This window comes from Lampetra fluviatilis, chromosome 26, assembly GCF_964198595.1.
Source record: "Lampetra fluviatilis chromosome 26, kcLamFluv1.1, whole genome shotgun sequence".
Lineage (NCBI taxonomy): Eukaryota > Metazoa > Chordata > Hyperoartia > Petromyzontiformes > Petromyzontidae > Lampetra > Lampetra fluviatilis.
In genome coordinates, this window is record NC_136300.1 from 4,652,979 (window position 1) to 4,670,471 (window position 17,493).

General features: G+C 43.3%; 1 protein-coding gene across 3 annotated transcripts in view; it reads right to left on the minus strand.

Annotated features, from left to right (window-relative positions):
* The window catches only part of PHKB (phosphorylase kinase regulatory subunit beta), a 196,015-nt gene that overhangs the window by 170,543 nt on the left and 7,979 nt on the right, over positions 1-17,493 (minus strand). For 2 of the 3 annotated variants that reach the window (XM_078868560.1, XM_078868561.1), the window contains exons 2-3: positions 15,966-16,093; positions 7,926-8,015 (exon numbers count right to left, since the gene is read on the minus strand). In XM_078868560.1, the coding sequence (XP_078724686.1) occupies positions 7,926-8,015; positions 15,966-16,050 (175 nt within the window). In that variant the 5' untranslated portion in view covers positions 16,051-16,093. The remainder of the gene's footprint in view (positions 1-7,925; positions 8,016-15,965; positions 16,094-17,493) is intronic. The other variant, XM_078868562.1, reaches the window with a different exon arrangement.

A 17,493-nucleotide genomic window follows, 5' to 3' on the forward strand; every position in this document is an offset into this window, starting at 1 on the left:
CAAGCGTCTATTCGATGCACCGTCCATCACGTGTCTATCTATAAAGACTATGGATGGGAAGCAGCTAAATCGAGCAAAAGGGAGATGTATCGTCACTCCAAACACACAAACTCACGTGGTGTTTCATCACGCTTGGGTTAAATCAACGTTTGTAATCGTGGGATATTGCATATAGTGCTTTAATGCCTCCCTAACTCAATGCACGGTGGCAAGTGTTTTTTTCTTCATACAAACGCTGTTAAGATTTGACACGCATTGCAAAAATGCTGTTACTGTCATTCTTATGCGTGTCGGGCATTTCACAAAAAACACCGCACTTTGCTCTGGTTTTTTTTTCCTCTCTCGCCAATTTGCATTTATGCATTAGCCTACTTAACCACTCATTCATTCACATTTCATTTATTTAGTTACGCACAGGTGTAGAATGTTTAATCAGCCATGCAGTAAATACTAATTCGATGATCGCGCTACGAAGTAATGGGAACCGATGACTTTGCCGTTGGCTGATGCTGCACGGCGCATCATGTGAAATGGCCTTGTCGCATGTACGTGTGAACTTCTTTCGCGCCGTACATAGGCCAACAGTGCTAATTGCAGGTGCGATCCCACAAAGAGTTGAAGGATTTGTAACGTACACATCGCGCAGAACATCATCTGACCCCGTCTCCCATAAACGGATATTTCTCAAAGGCACTGCACATTGAGAATGGGTTCTAAAAGCCTCAAATTTGTTTTTTCAGATAACCCCTTAATTGGAATCAAGCCTGGGTGATTTTTGTGATTGGGTAAGTCGGAGGTTCCAAATGAGTCCATGAAAACGTTCATGAATGCAAAACTGCTCATTGTCGATAATTATAGATAAGATCTCTTAACCTCGGCTTGAAATATATTCAATGAAGTAATGTGCAAACCTCTGCAGTCAGTCTTGGGGAAAGTCCCATTGCCCTCAGGAGTTCAAGTACAGGATGAAGAATAAATGTAATCAAAGTGATTGAGCAGCTCATCTACAACAGAAAAAAACGACACAGTACTTTGCATGAGTTATGAAAACGAATGGGTGGCTGCTGTAAAAATGAATACAATCATGACCTCGTGTGCTTGGCTAATACCAAACTAGCTTGACTACCCGGCTTCGCCCGGGGCTTGGATTCACCACGCCCGGCCGCCTTTGTCCCCCCCAGTGGCGATGTTCACACACCACACCAGTTACTCGTTTGAGGCTGAGTCGACCTAGGGGAGGCCCAGGACCGGTTGAAATAATCGTCACTGCTGTTGGCCGTGAGCGGGAATCGAACTTGGGTCGCCGAGTTCGTAGCGCAGCGCGCTAACCGCTACACGACACTGCGTTACGCTTCCACATGCGCGGGTCACATGACAGATGTGATGTCACAGCTCACTTGCCGTGCAAAAAATATGCATCACTGCGCCCCCCCCCACAAAAAAAAAATACCAAAGTCTATTTTAATAATGTTTGCATGGTGTACAGTCTGGAAAGTACCCACATGGCAAATTTCAAGTTTGTTCCATGTCGGGAAGTACGCTAAACATTTTGAACAGACACACATACTCACACATTTCCCTTTTATATATATAGCTGAATTGTAATACATCTGAAAAGACTTAATTAAAATAATCAGCTTCATTAAACTTTTCAGAAATTATTTAGGATCTAACAAGTTGGCTGCATAGTACGGCTCCCATTGCCATTAGAGCTCTAAGAGTTGTGTCTGTTACCCTGACATAATTGTGTTTCACGGATCCACGCACTACTTGCTTAACATGATAATGCAACAGTCGTAATGGTACCGTACAACTTTTTTTGTCAGTTGCCTTTTAAAATGCAGAACAAAAATAAGGCTGCAACAATACGTCAAGCGTTTGAGCACGAGCCGATTTAGACGCTCCATCTCTCGTGAAGGGCTTTCTCTCAGTTGCGTTCCTTCCCTTGGCCGCCACTACTCCCATCATTATTCCCGACCATCGGGCATCACCCCGTCTTATAACGCGTCCTCTGAACTCTCGTATCTTCTCTAATCCATGTGTTGTTGTTCTTCTTCCTCCGTCTCTCGGTCTAATCAAAAGCATACACCCCCACCGCCAACCCCCTATCACCCCCCCTCCATGCTTCTCTGAAAACGTTTGAACATTCGTGCCGTGTTATATGTCGATGTGCTGGGTTTTTTTTTAGAGCAGGCCAAAAAAATAAAGAAGCCTTGTACAGGGTGCTTCAAAACAATGTTAACACTTCTGAGAATTTGCAACAACACCACAAGAAATGTGCCTTCGGGCTCTGGAGACCACCTGGAGAAGATTCCAGGCTACGCGTTGACAATGATGGCGAACAAGTAGAGACTCTTTTACTTTTTGAAGCTATTAACATTACATTTGTTATCATATTATTGGTTCTTCGGTAAAGTCACGTAGAAGGGAAATAATAAAATAATAAAAATATGTGTGATGATGATTGCTTGTGTTGCAGTCGAAACGTCGTGATAATTTTATTGTTTAATATTTTTATTATTGTATTATTTCCCTTCTACGTGACTTTACCGAAAGAACCAAGAATATGAATCCCTGCAGTCACGAAAGCTTTAAATCGAAATTTGTTATCATGTTACAGTGTAATTATTCGTTCTTTTCCATTAAAAACGAAAGTCCCATATAAGTGTGAACATTTTTTTGAAGCACCCGGTATTGTGAAGGTTAAGGGCTCCAACGGGGAGTAGAGTATTTTGATGCACTGTTCAATATATCTCTGTGCGTGCTTTCAAAACGATTACACTCCAGTCAAAATCAGTCTTCTATGCTCAGGGGGCTGGGGGCGGGAAGTGATTTCATTTAGTTGCTAAGCACCGACTCAATGGATTAAACAGGTCTTCAAAGTATCAATTAAAATTTGCATATCCAACAAAAAGTCAATCATTAACAGCAACTAGTAAGAGTCCTCACTTAACTGGATTTGCATTTAAGGGCAGACTATTGAGAAAAGACGCATTTGAACTGGTCTCACGGTCCATGAACCTGTAAATACCCTAAGCTTTCAGTTTGATGCATTGCACGTTCTGACGTGTGAGGTTGCTTCAACGTTACAGCAGGCTGGGGGGTTATTCCCCACGTGACTAGCCCGGCCCAGCGGGGGTGTCAACGTCTCGTGGAGGTCAACGCCGTTTATTAACTCCATTCACCTCTGCACGTGAACACAGCGGCAGGCTGCAAGCGTGGAAAGTGAGAGCCGTCTGGTTTGTCGCGAGGGTTCCTCTGCTCATATTTCTGTTGCGAATAAACAGCGCCACGGTGGCGAGATGTTGACAACCTCGCCTTGTATACAGGGGGTCACGCGTTTAGCGAACATTTGGTTGCTATAAATTTCCACGTGATGAGCTATTTCATTGAGAAATCGTTTGTGGCCAGGTCGCTTCTGAAAAAGAGCTATACAGCTTAGGGGCCTTACCTGGTAAACTCAGATTGGGGTTAGTTTAGTTTTAGTTTATATCATAAATCATTAGCCATTCGTTGTTGAAAGCCTCATCTGGTCATCGCGGTTTCGTGATGTAACAATCCCGCCGAGCACCTGCACGCGAGCGGATTTCATCGCTCCATCTCCTCATGAGGACGTCCTCTCGGACGCATCCCAATAGTTCCCTATGTCCAGTGTGAAATACGTGCTCTGCATAGAAATCCAAAAGCGTAGACGTGGGGAGCACAGAAGTGCAGCATGCATCGAATGGGCATGCAGCTCCTCGTGCTAGACAACACACAGAACGTTGAAGATCACCGAATTCACAAAACTCTCACTCGGCACCCGCAGCCCGACCGGATCAATGAGTTCAGATTAATTGCTGTAGATAAGAAATGGAGCAAATGAATGATTTCAAGTCTCTCATCAGGCAGGGCCATGACCTGCTCAAGGATAAACAGGGCGAGACAATTTTGTCAAGCGCCAGGGTAGCGTGACGCCAACACAAATGTTTTGTTCCCGGCACCTATTTCAGTTGGCTTACGCGTTTCAGTAACGCGTGATGTGGAACGGGACTGGCCACGTGCAAATGAACAAAAACGGTTTCGGTTTCACGTTTTTTAAAGTAAAACAATAATCGCTTACAGCTCTCAAATCAATCCACTGCTGGATGAAGGCCTGATCACACAGGTCCGTGTGTGGGGGGGGGTGTTGTTTGATCTCCGGCAGGCAAGGCTGCGTTGGCTGGGTCATGGAGCCCGCATGCCCAGCCACCCCATGCCTAAACAGCTTTGTTCGGCTGGATCGAGGGGGCTAAACGGGCGCGGCACGGGCTAGAGAAGAGATGGAGTGATGTGGTACAGGAGGACGTGGAGCTGAGTGGACTTGCCGATGACTGGTACCAGCGGTGTCAAGATCGGCCTCTGTGGAGGAGGCTCGTGAAGGACGCTACTGGGCAGTTGGAGGCAGTTGCCCTCCAGCAACAACGGAGGGCGGAGGAGCGACGCTCACAACAACGAGCGGAGCGCCGGGTGGCTAAAGCATAGCAAGTTGGCACAATAGGGGGCACAGGTGGTGCATCAGCAAGTCATCTCGGTCATCTCAGTCAGTCGACCCGTGGCACCTGCTGGGTCTACCCGTGACCTCCTGCCAGCGGGCGTTCAACACTTCACGTGGCCTCAAGGTGCACATGGCCTGGCACAAGCGTCGTGGTGACGTCACCGCCACTTAGCGGCGAATGGCGGTTGTTGTTGTTTGATCATACTTCACCGCACTTGACACTGAGGGTTAGTGAAAGTGTGGGGCCATGAAGGCGAGATGTCAACCGTCGTGCGTTCAATCCCGACCCTAGCGTGCTGACCATTGCATCACAACAGCAAACCACTTAGGCGCTACATGAATCTGAATTGTATTGTGTTACCGATTGCATCATGCTGTGGGGGGAGGTGGGAGGAGAGGGGGGGGGGTCGTCCTGATCACTGCTATGACTTATTGAGGGGGAGTAGGATTCCGGCTCACTCAATGTTTTCGTGGTGTGCGCGCTGCAAACGTGATCCACCCTGTGGATATTTGTTCTGGGGCGCTCATGTCAGGCGTGAGAGACAGTTAATTGAATGATTTATCGTCTTCCACTGCCAAACACACGAAATTCGTTTGCCACACCCGACCCAATGTCACCACACACTCTGCAAACGCCACAACAAGTCTCATTTAGCTTCATACGGAGGACCAATTTCTACTTTTTGATCAAAGTTCTGATAATTTCAAAGCCTAAGCCGTCAACTGTTTTTAATTAATAAAAATGAGTCAATGTGGTCCTTCCGCACTTATCTTTGTGAGGATAAACATGCCATTTAATCACGTGCAATGAACAATCGGAGAAGTTCAAGTCATTTGAACAATGGGCATTGTGCTTTTCACATGACAGTTGGGTCACAAGCGTCCAATTCAATCGGATATGTGCTCCATGTAACCCCGTTTTTACGATGGTAAAAACGAAGCTGATGTTCGTGAAATATTACCAGCAGAACAATCGCAAAATGTATTGTTGTCACTAAAGAAATAGGTTTTATGCATCTGGAATATATTTAGAATTGTAATGAAGATACTTTGTGCGAGCATGAGCAACACTGTTTACCCACGAAAATATCATTCACATTTATGAGTATCAGTCTACGAGTACTACTGGCCTTTTTAGATGCTCGCTAACAGCACTTTTAAGATTGCGTAAGACTGTGTTTACACGCAAGTGCGTGTGTGACAACGGGGAGTGGTAGTGCAGAGGTTAGCGTGCCGTGCCACGAACCTGGTGACCCAAGTTCGATTCCCGCTCACTGTCAACACTCGTGACAAATTATATGGGGAGACAAAGGCGGTCGGGCGTGGTGCTGGCCACCCCACCCCCTCGTGTGCCGTGCCGGTCTTCACAGTACGAACAGCACTTGCCTCCAAAGTCTGATACGGCTATAAGGCACAGCGTTGTCTTTGTGGTGCAGTGGATAGAGCGCTACGATACCAATCAAGTAATAAGAGTTCAACTCCCCTCGACGGTTAACATCAGTGGCAAGAGGTGTATGCACCTGTCCTAGACTTCTCGGAGGTGGACTAACTCTCGAATGGGTGACACAGTGCGTAACACTCAGCAGTGGAGAGACAAAGACAGGTGAGGAGCTTGTTACATGGCCCCCCCCCCTCGTGCGTTGCACCAGTGTTCATTGGTGCTCCTAAAGCAGGGGTCGGCAACCAAAATAACAAGAAGAGCCATTTCTTTCCAATTCGGTACAAAATTCAGTATTTCAAGAGCCGCAATGCATCTGAGTACATACTGTACATACGTACATATCGTCAAGAAGCAGCCCGTAAAGAGCCGCATGCGGCTCCGGAGCCGTAGGTTGCCGACCCCTGTCCTAAAGGAACGTGTAGAGCTAGGATGAAGGATGGTTTTATTTTGTTCGCTGAAATGCGCGATATAATTCTTATGCAATTAACTAAGGATTCGTAAATCGGAACAGCTAAAAGATTAAACGCATCCAATAAAACGTGCACGTTTACGAGCCACTGATGCAGAATGCCTCCATTTAATTTCATAGAATGTTAGTTGCTTTTTTTTTACTCAAGTTGTAATTGTTTGCGGTCCTGCATGACTTTATTAAATCGGCAGTAGGCGGGTTATAGGTATTTTTGGTGAAAACAGAACATCACGTTCAACTCCTAGTGCCTCACTCGCTATGCAATGATCTCGTTCAATCATCAGTGCCAAATACAACTCGAGGTTGCAACACGGATCCAGATGACTTCATTTTAAAGCTCATTTATGAAGTCAGAATATTCTCACTCATGGCTCTGCATGACTTGATTCATTATTCTCTGAACAAGGCGAAGGCGTACGGGCTGAAAAAAAGATCCCTCTATTTGCAATATGATGACGATCATAAATAATCCCTTGCTCAGTTAGATTTTAATATTAAATCTGCAAATGAAACCGTGCAAAATTAGCAATGTTGCAATTATAATCATGTTACACTGTCTTATTACGATTCATAATTTAAAAACTAAGTTTTTTCAGGGACATGAAATTCAGTTGGGCAAGCATCTGCAGCAATGCGTTTTAAAATAGCTTTCACATTCTTGGCTCCGCATAATTTTTGCTGCATATCACTAAAACTCTGGCAATTGAATGACCATCAATTATCTTAGTGGCTGAATGTTGCTAAATGATGGAAAACTTCTGAACTGCAAAATAAACTCGCGTTGGAAACTAACAGCATAAAACATGTGGTGTTTATGAGTTTTGTGTGTATTTTTGTAACCACTAAAGAGCAGACTTATTTTAATATTTCTCAACATTTATCGCATTAACCTTTGAGACACGGGTCATCTACCAACACCAATTCACCCTTTGACTGTAATACAATCCATCGTGCGGTGCAGTTCAGCAGTCGTGGTACGTTTAACTTACCGGAGACAAGTCATGGAACGTCTGGACATTGTTACGTGCGGTAGATAAAAATTATAGACTATACTATTTAATAATTGTTTTAAGTGCTATTCATAGCACATTTACGCATATGATCATTTAACTTTTCATTTAAGTTTAACAAATTAAAGTTTTTCACATTATATCCATTTCAAAGGACTTAAAGGGCTTGGCCTAGTTTGAATGTGCAATAGACAGCCATGTTAACTGGTTGCACACAATTCATTATTTAACTTCCAAAAAATTTACTTTACAGTTACATGTTATCAAGTCGAGATTGTTTTCCACGTTTTTAACATTTTAAAGGCATCATTCACTGCACCGTCCAACAAGGCTGATGCGACTTTATCAAAGTGTCCATCCAACGGATCACACCAAGGTGCTACGTATGATACGTTGTCTCCTCAGCCAAGTGTGACTGGGCGCCCATGCCGTTACACTGCGCCGCATCTTGCCAATGGAGCATCTTGGACCGTCCGTCTTTGCATTTACCTGCCCTGTAGTGTCGGTCCAGCTTGTCCCAGTGTGCCTCGGTGTCCGCACGAGGCAAGTCCGCAGACTTAATGGGCTCATAAACGGACACTGCGCACGCACACACACACAGGCACGCTCACCGTGAGACCTTCCCCTGATTTACGGTGCCGTCATGGGCTGGCATGACCGTGCATCTCAATGTGCGGCACTTTGTTTAACCGTTACGTATACGCGCAAGCACATTTTTTGACAGATTAAGAGTATATGTACGCATTGAGAGATTGATACAAAGAAAACAAATCACTGGTATTCACGTTCAAGGCAAATGTCATTAAAATTCAAGACTCGTAGGCCAAAACGTATCATTCATTCGAACACACACACACACATGTTCCTAAAACATGTTTTGCATCTTTGATATGATAAAATATGCGCACCACAATGAATTAACATGATTGCAACACATTTCGATTAATCGAAACATTTTTCAACTTTATATGTAGATACGGCTTAAGTTGGCATTAATACTTCAGACACTTTATTTTTCTTTCACTTCGTCCCCGCGGAACTCTTACAATATCTTGCTGACAAGTTATTTACAAACGGCCGGAGCAGGTGTCCAAGCGTGAGCGCGTGTGCGTCCCAGCGAAACGTTTCGGAGCGGCGCGGGTAATGAGACACGATACATCAGTAGTGGCGGACGGAATAATAGCGGGCAATGTATTGCCAAGCTAACCGTCACCCTAGGACCCTTTCTCTTCCAGGCACCTTACCCAGCCCTCTCGTTCCACTCTTAACACGGCGCGCCGCTCAAAACCTGTTTTCTTCTTCACATCACCACCTTCGGAGGTTAAATGAAAAAAACTGGGCACTGTGTTTTAATACTTTTTTTTTATAAATGAAACATCACTGCTCAATTTTTCCAGGGTTATGAATTTGTTTCTGGTTCACGAGGTGTATTTTTTTCCGATCCAGCATTTTTCTTGAAAAAAATATAAACAGTTAAAGAGGTTTTTTGTCGGAGCTGTTAAATGTGTGTTTGTATAAGCGTGTGTGTAAAGAAATTTGACAATTTGGCCAACGGGCCTTCATGAAGGTTAATCCACTTCTTAAAGTATCTCTAGCCTGAATACATCTTAATATTTTATTTTCATTTAATCTGTAAAAAGGAACATTTACTTTCTGAATACGTGTGTTAAATATCATGGCGACAATCCTATTCCTATTTCAGATGACTAATTACGAGGAGAAAAAAACATCTGCAATGTGAGGTAGACCTTGCAGTGTAATACAAACGGACTGAAAAAACACCACTTAAATGTACACAGCATCTAAAAGCAGGAAGATATCAATACTATAGGTGGGCAATCTGATTAAGAAATCAATTACTTTAGTGAGCAACATTTAAATTACTTGACTAATTGCAACAAAATACGTAAGTATCTGGGGGATGGGGGGGGGGATATCCCTCGTCTCTGATAGAGGCCGAGCTTCCCACTGACACCGAGATTCGTTGGCAAATGGGCCCAAATCTCTCACGGATGCCCTGGGATTCGATAACACGGGTCCCAATCACCCCGCGAGGATTCCATGGACCTCATTGGTAAAAGGCCCTGGTGATGAGGCTTAACTATGGTTGCGTAAGCAGTGAGCACGGAAGACAACCTTTGTAAAGTTTGAGATGGTGCCAGTGATATATTTTGTTGGACTGGTACAGGGATGTCGAGAAGAGGTGGTAGGATGGGACACGCCACAGAAGAAGCAGATCCAGAAGCCAAAATGACATTCCTTATTATAATCTTCAACCTTTTCAGGAGTACTTCACACGTGACAGCTGACAGTTGTGGAATAAGCCAGGTTCTTGCGGATGCCAGTTGGTCGTTACAACGCTGAACAATTTATGGAGTCCATAGCCAGGAGTTATCAGGGTAGAACAGTTGTCTGATTTGGTCTCTGCCAAGGCTACCTGGTAAGAGTTTAGGTGTACCTTCCCAGGCTGGTGATTTAAATTATAAACGAGAGTTATTCCACATAGTTGCCAGCATGTGGCAGGCGATTTTTTGTTGTTGTTGCGAATTAACAGGGGGCTGGGGGTGAGCCCGTTGAGCCACAGAAATTGGATTAATAGATAGAGTGAGAGCGGATCATTAAAGAAGATAGACATGTGAGCGGAGCGCGAAGGGGAAATGGGACCGGAAAAGCGAGAAGTCCGTGAAAATAAAAGGAGAAATGTAAGAGGCGATGATCACTGAAGGTGTCGAGAGACTTGAAGATGAGTGTGATGGATTTAGTATTGGAGATGACAAGGTCGAGCGTATGGCCATGGGAAATGAGTGGGAGACGAAGCCAGTTGCGAGCGATCTATGGGTTCAAGGAATGACTGTAAAGTAGATGAGTGAGAGAATCTGACAGGTCATTGCAAGAATGTATACGAGTTAAATCTCCAGCGATGATTAGAATGTGGATTTATATAGCATCTAAATGCAAATGCATCTCAAGATATTTACAGAAATAGTGGGCGTCATTTGTATAGAGAGACACAACGCAGTCATGGGCAGAAGGGGGGAAAGGAGGGTCTTGAGAGCCTGAACTTGAATAACGAGAGGAAGCCAACGGCATGGGTGGCTGGAGTATGGCATTCCAGACTATGGGGGGGGGGCAGTAGGGGGGAATGAGCGACCTCCCAGGTAAGGACAGGTCCAGATTGGAAGCGAGGTGTGTAAAAAATTAACCCGTAAAAACAAAGTTTTTCACTATAAATCCTTTATATGCGTGGCGGCTAGTCCTCTCGTCCTCTGGCTTGAGATGGCTGCCACCTATGGGTCAGATGATTGCCTGCCACCATTAAGCAATTGGTAATTAAATATAATTTTTTTTTTCCTAAAAAGTGTAAAGTTACGGAAAATATTTTCACGAAAATAAATTGTCACGCACAACGAGTCTGTGTGCAAAATGTCAGCTCGATTGGATCACGGGAAGTAGGTTAAAAAACGACCGAAAGATTTGCACGGTCGTAAGCGCGCAAGCAAGTCAACTTAATATAAAGGATTTAAAAATCAGATGCCACCATTATCAAATATTTAAGCCTTCGATTTCATGTTTACGCAGTCCTTGAAATTGTGTATGCGGACATCACTGTGCAATCCATATTTTTAAGCAAAATTTCTAAACAGCATTACTTGTGCATGCGCACTTCAAGCCGTAAAATTGTATTACACTTGTTTTTAATAGGTCAGCAGGCAGTGGCAGGCCCGCAGTTGAGTGTTCATACATGTCTGCTGTACCATACATGCACAGCCCATTTGTCAATCCACTGCTGAATGAGGGCCTCCCCACTTCGTGCAGGTCATGCATGGCCTTTCAGTAGCTGTACTCGTCAGCCCAAATATCAAAAAGCAAAACTCAACATCAAGGCAAGAATCAATTTGATTACATAAGAGGGAAGGCACAAACCTGGCAGTGTCGCGCTCACGCCACTACAGACAGCAGAGGCCTCCACTAGAGTTTTAGTGAGCCCAATAGGGTGTTTTGGCCTACTCTTCCACGCCGGTCAAGACATCTCGGAAAATGTGGGAGCACCCACACATTTGAAATACAAAACGCAACCCGTGGATCGACCAACTGCGGTGGACCCATTTTATACTGCCGGGTGGTGGTCTATGCGATCGCACACAGGGTGAAAAAATAGCAGCGCAAAGATTAACAATACAGAAGTTATTAAATTCGGGGTGGGGGGGGGAGTCACTTTGGCGATAGCGTAAAGGTGCTTTGTAATCCGGCAAGCCCGGCGGACAAGAGCAGACGAGGGGGAGCTTGCGCCGTGCGGAGCGGACGTTGCTCTCCCACCTGCCGCTTGGCATTCAGGGCGCGAAACTCGGGTTGAATGTCGCCAATGGGAGTAAGGAAGAGACCAACAAATGGGCCGTTAAAAATGTCACCGAAAGATGAACGGCGCAACAGACGCGAGGGAAAATATTATAAATCAAAGATAAAAGTGCAAGTCCTCCGACTCGTCGATTACACTCGCAGGAACTGTGGGGGGCTCGCAACGAGCAGACGAGGCCGTTACCCCCGCTCGTACGGGCGCTTAACCCATGCTCGCAACACGCTCGGGTATTTTAAACTGAATAAATCAGTGAATCCTAGATAACAGAGCCCTCAGACCCAGTTTCTTCTCAAACCGCTTTGTAAAACTCGTGCAGAAACACAACTGACCTTGGGAGAAATGAGAATGGAAAATATATAATTGTTTCTTTGGCAGTCGCGTCGTGATCTTACAACCAAACCCTTTAAATAAAATAGATTCTTATCCAGTCATGGAATGCAAGCCATATACCTTAACATGGGATACAAGAATCGTTCATATGAAGCTACAATTAATAACGATGCGAACATACATATTAAAACCTTAATGATGAACACATTTAATACATTCTATGTTTTCCCAGGAAAGTATTACTTGTTGTCAAGCCTCATATCCAAAAGGGTTCTGTTTTGGCATCGTTGATAATTTTGACATGTGGAATGAAAATAAGAAAGTGAGTGCTTAGAGAACATTCCATGTGATGTTGTTTAACCAGGTAAGAACTCCGTAAGGGCGAGGATGAGTCATTTGCAAGAGTGACTTGATAAGCAAGGCACGAAAGCGGAAAACGTTCAAACTTATCACACGTTGGACAAAACCTACTTTGCATATAACAACTGCTATAGGCACTTCATCACCATATAAAGAGTGTCTCAGACATGATATCAATGCATGATTAACCAACCCCCACCGAAATAATCATTGCTTAAGATGTGTGAGCTGTTCTTTCCCTCCTGTAAATTACACTGTTCTGGTCTTTGGAGTTGTCAGCCGGTTAAACAGAATTAAACAACATGAACTTTATTTCCATAGAATGTATTTCAAAAGCAGTTCCATGACGTAAACGTTCAGAGCGGTGTACTGCTCGCTGTGAGCTCGAATAGCAATGTCTTCATTTCATAACAATGTGACAATGTTGCAATTTGAACATTTTTGGAAGACAAGCATAGAGCACATACATGGGCAATTTGCAAATGACATTAAGAGTACATTAACAGTATTAGAGTGAATACAAAATGTTTTGCAGAAAAAACGGGAGAGATTATCACACAATGACCTTTGGTAAATTAAGAAGGATGACAAAGTCAGACGAGAAAGGGTTTGGTTGTGAAGACCTCTATGATGGAATGCCCTTTATTTAGACAAAGGGATGGGAGAGAGGGATATGTTCCTGCCAGGGCACTTACTGGCCACAGGCAAGCTGTGCATGTCAAACAAGCCTTGCTCCAGCACTAACAAATGCCAACAGGGTGATATAGATTTATTCCTGGCCGAAGCCACTGTCAAAAGTGGGAATTACCGGTGCTAGGTCGACCTTTAAGCCATAACGGTATAATTATTTTAATGAAAGTGTATTAAAAAAAATCTCTCTGATGTCACAGGCAAGTGCATGGCGCAAGCTTTTATCAATGTTTAAGGTAAAAGTTTGCTGTGATCTCTACAAAAGTAAAATAGTTGTGTTTGTGGTACACATTCGTGGATGCCGCCATGGTATAATGGGCCAGCACACTGAACGTGCAATCCCAAAAACTACAGTTCCATTCCATCTCTCGGGCATGACAGTTGACACGACTGTGCGAGGTTCCTAAATCCCCCTGCTGCCACCTAACAGTATAAAAAAGGGCACACAACATTGAGTGAACTGGCAGGGTCGTACAGGCTGGGGTAAAATGTGGGATACTCCCACCTCTAGCACGACTTCAGGCCGGCGTGATTGACCAAATACACTATGGAAGGGTTATCTATTTTTACTTTCCCCTTGTGGAGGTTCTACTGCTGACAGTGGCGTGACCAAGCAATTGTAAGGCTGCCCCCCCCCCCCCCCCGTCTGCCCAGTTACACATTGAGTGCGCGTTAACTGGAGAAGTGAACGCGTATATTAGTGCACACTTTGCTTTGCTGTATGTCACCATAGGCAAGCATCGCTCAGCCTAAGAACATGCTCTATTGCGTACTCTAACGTAAGTCTTTCATTTGTATAAAGGTGTCGGTTTTGTTGCCAGGTAAAAGGGTAAAAACCTATTACTATATCTTTCATTTTTATCTTTGGTTTGAAAAAAAACCACACACACAATATGTGAAAGTTTTAGCAGTTAAAAAATATGCAAATTTTGTACTTGCCAATTTGTCACTCCACAAATTATGTTTTCGAGTCATTAATTTCTCAGCTGAAATGGGATATGAATCAGACATAATTTATGAAGAGCTAAACACACTCTTTCCACCCTTTACAAAACAAATACTTCCTTGAGGGTAGTTTATTGATTTAAGTATTTTTTTGATAAAGATGAAAAGCCTACACGATTTTGCCATATATTATTAAACTGCTTCACGTGAAAATCATTTGGATTAAACATTCAGACTTTGGTCGCTTGATGAAAATAGTGTGTGTGTGATACAGTGGATGGGTGCCCCAATTATAACATTCTGTGATCAGACGTTCTAGGCTAACCAGCAAGGAGGCCCGTGCTGTCATGAATGGCTTTGGCATGACACCTAAAGAGTTCGTATAAAATGTAAGTCGAGCAGTGTGCTAATCCATGGACTCTGCTCACAAAAACCAATTTACATCGCTGCTACAATTTCTCTAATGCGTGAAGATACATCACCGTGATTAACCTTCTGCATACGTGCACGTGGTTAAAGTCATCTAAATATCAAAGTGTGTGACCTTCGATGCATTTAGCCTCTCAGAGACAAGTTAATTTGAAATCAAGACGAATAAGCCTGATGTTCTCCGCATTTGTGTCAAGGGCACTAATGTGATCAATGAAGCCACGGGGCAGTTTTAATTGATTTATCAACGGATTTCGTAGCGCACTTAAATTTCCAACGCATTAATTCGGCACGTACAAAGCAGACAAATTCATCGTACCGTTTAATACAGAGTAGATTCTCCACGCATTACTTTAAAGAACCACACTTTGCAATTAGTTCCATGTAACAAGCAGTCAAAGATAATTCCAAACTCTACCATATTGGCAATGCACCGCTACAAATTTTGTAGTAGCTGCACTGTTGGATGTAATCGCATACAAACATTTGCTTCATGCAGTGTATCAGGCATTATGGGTTCTCGCTAACAGCGCTGGTACCAACAGTCGAATTGGGCTCAAGGGTCTTTGTATTCATGTACCTCAAGACGTCGCACAGTTGAAGACCAACATATGTCTGTACGGTCACTTGTGTTGAAAAAGCACATTTAATATGATTACAGACATCCGTGTGGGTGTGTGAATTTTAACACAGATTCATTACAATGGTGGTGGCTTATATTTTGTTGGGCAGCACATGTCCAAAATATCACCACGCCGCAAAGTGGGCCCGCTGAACACACGAGCTGACACGCACATCTAACGTTCTGAAGTCAAAACATTGCACGTAAAAAATGCAAGAGACAGCACACAAAGTCGAGAGAGAAGATTAGTTTGAATACGTGCAAATATCAGAGGATTAGCATTAATCTTAAAAATACATCTTCCCATAAGTCACCAATTTGAAAGTAAACTGTGCATGTATAAACACACATGCACGAAGGAATGTATGTAACAATTTCTTTTTAATAATCTTAAGTCAGCATTTAATTTTATCCGGTGTTTTTATAAATGACGTGAACCTTTCAAATATTCACAAATTGAATGTTTACTTTCCCAATTTAGAACATCTTAAATGTATAGAATCCAGATTTTCATTCGTCAAAATTATCCTTCTCAGGTTCTCGGTCGCAGCGACATTGATCCAACACTAAACGACACGGGGCAGGTTTATCGCAGAAGTACTTTGCAAATGCCAAAAGAAACGTCTTTGTTACTTGGAGAAACAACAGCGCGTTCACGTTCATCGCTCACTATTTCCAAACGACGGCGAGCGACAGCGATGCAACTTTTATTCGAGGCGAACGGAGTTTCATACATCCTTGGCATGCTTGACGGAAAAGTGGAGGTTAGTTAAATCTCGAAGCAGAAAGAACTCACCGGCTTGGAACTGGGGCATGCCTTGCCCCTCAGCATCCGGCGAACCCAGCCGCTCCTGACTGTGGTTTGCGCGAGCGGATGCCATTGGAAGCCTGATTCTAGCGAGCAAGCACGTTAGTAAATCTAATCTGCAAGCGGAACGACAATCACAAGGTTTAACGTGGTTATTTCCATTGAATCCGAGAGAGAGAGAGAACGAAAGTACATCAGAAGAAAGGGGTGTGCAATGTTTTAAATGGGCGATGGGCCACCCCAGACCTTACAGACCATACACAGCCCGACCTTTCCTTCATCAGGCAATCAACATATGTGCAATGCTGTCCAATTTGTAAGTGAGGAAAATTAGTAGGTGTGATAAGGTGGCCTTTTTCTGACCTGAGAGTTTTAGAGTCACCCATGCCTTCGCTTTATTCATGATCATTATGGCATTTAATATTGCATTACACCACTGCGTAGAAAATGGTGTTCTAAACAGCCAATTTAGGTGCTTGCTGATTGATCTTTACCATAAAACAAGATTTATTTGAAGAGTAATATGTGTATGTAAAATATATAGTGTATACACACAATTAATAATATCACAACCAGGGAAATTGAAAGTATTGTGATCAAAACTGTTTTACTTTGAGCCATAATGGTCACGAGCCAGTCACCGCACACCTGTTTTAATCGAGACATGGTTCTTTATATGGATATTCTTAGGTTTTATTGGTAATTTTAATGTTTTACCTACGTGACTTTACCGGAAAAAACCTAAGAATATGAATCCTTGCAGTCACGAAAGCTTCAAATCTAGAATCTTTATATGCAGTTTGCATCAATTCACCTGTACAATAAATCAATGCCCAGCTGAAAACAGCATTCAAACTCTTTCTTGAACTTCCCTGTACGTGCATATGTGACAATCATCATTTTATAATCCGATTGTGCCTTAAATTATAAGCAAAGTTTAAAAATATATGCTCACTTGTGTGGATAAGCATAGTCAATCTGTAATGCAAAAGGTGAGCCAAATGAGGTTCATCGGCATGCACCGATTAACTAAAATCTGCAGAAGCCAATCAGCAATGTAAAGCATTTGCCAGTGTGCTATGGGGGACTCAACCCAAAGGCATAACACCCTTTAGCTGTTGTGGTAGGGCAGCAAATCATTTGCCATTCGTGGTTTCATTTTTTACCCAGGCGCTTGCAGCAGACGTTAGATTAAAGGTTGATTCGGGGCAAGCACAGTGTAAATATCACAGCACATCTAATGTTGTCAATCAGAGCAACAAGTCACCTTTATGTGATAAGATTTGCAGGGGAGATTTTGATGTGGTTCCATTTTTATTGCCCGCCTGTAAAATGCTGGCCACCAGTGATATCGCACTGTTTGGCTCCTCTTATCTGTATATAGGACATTTCTAAGGGAGCTAAACAAATTGCCATTCTATATGCCGAAATTGAATACTATTACTTATCTTATAATTTTTATTCATAGGGTGGGTGTAGGATTAAAAGGGGAAAATGTATATATAGTGGAAGCCAT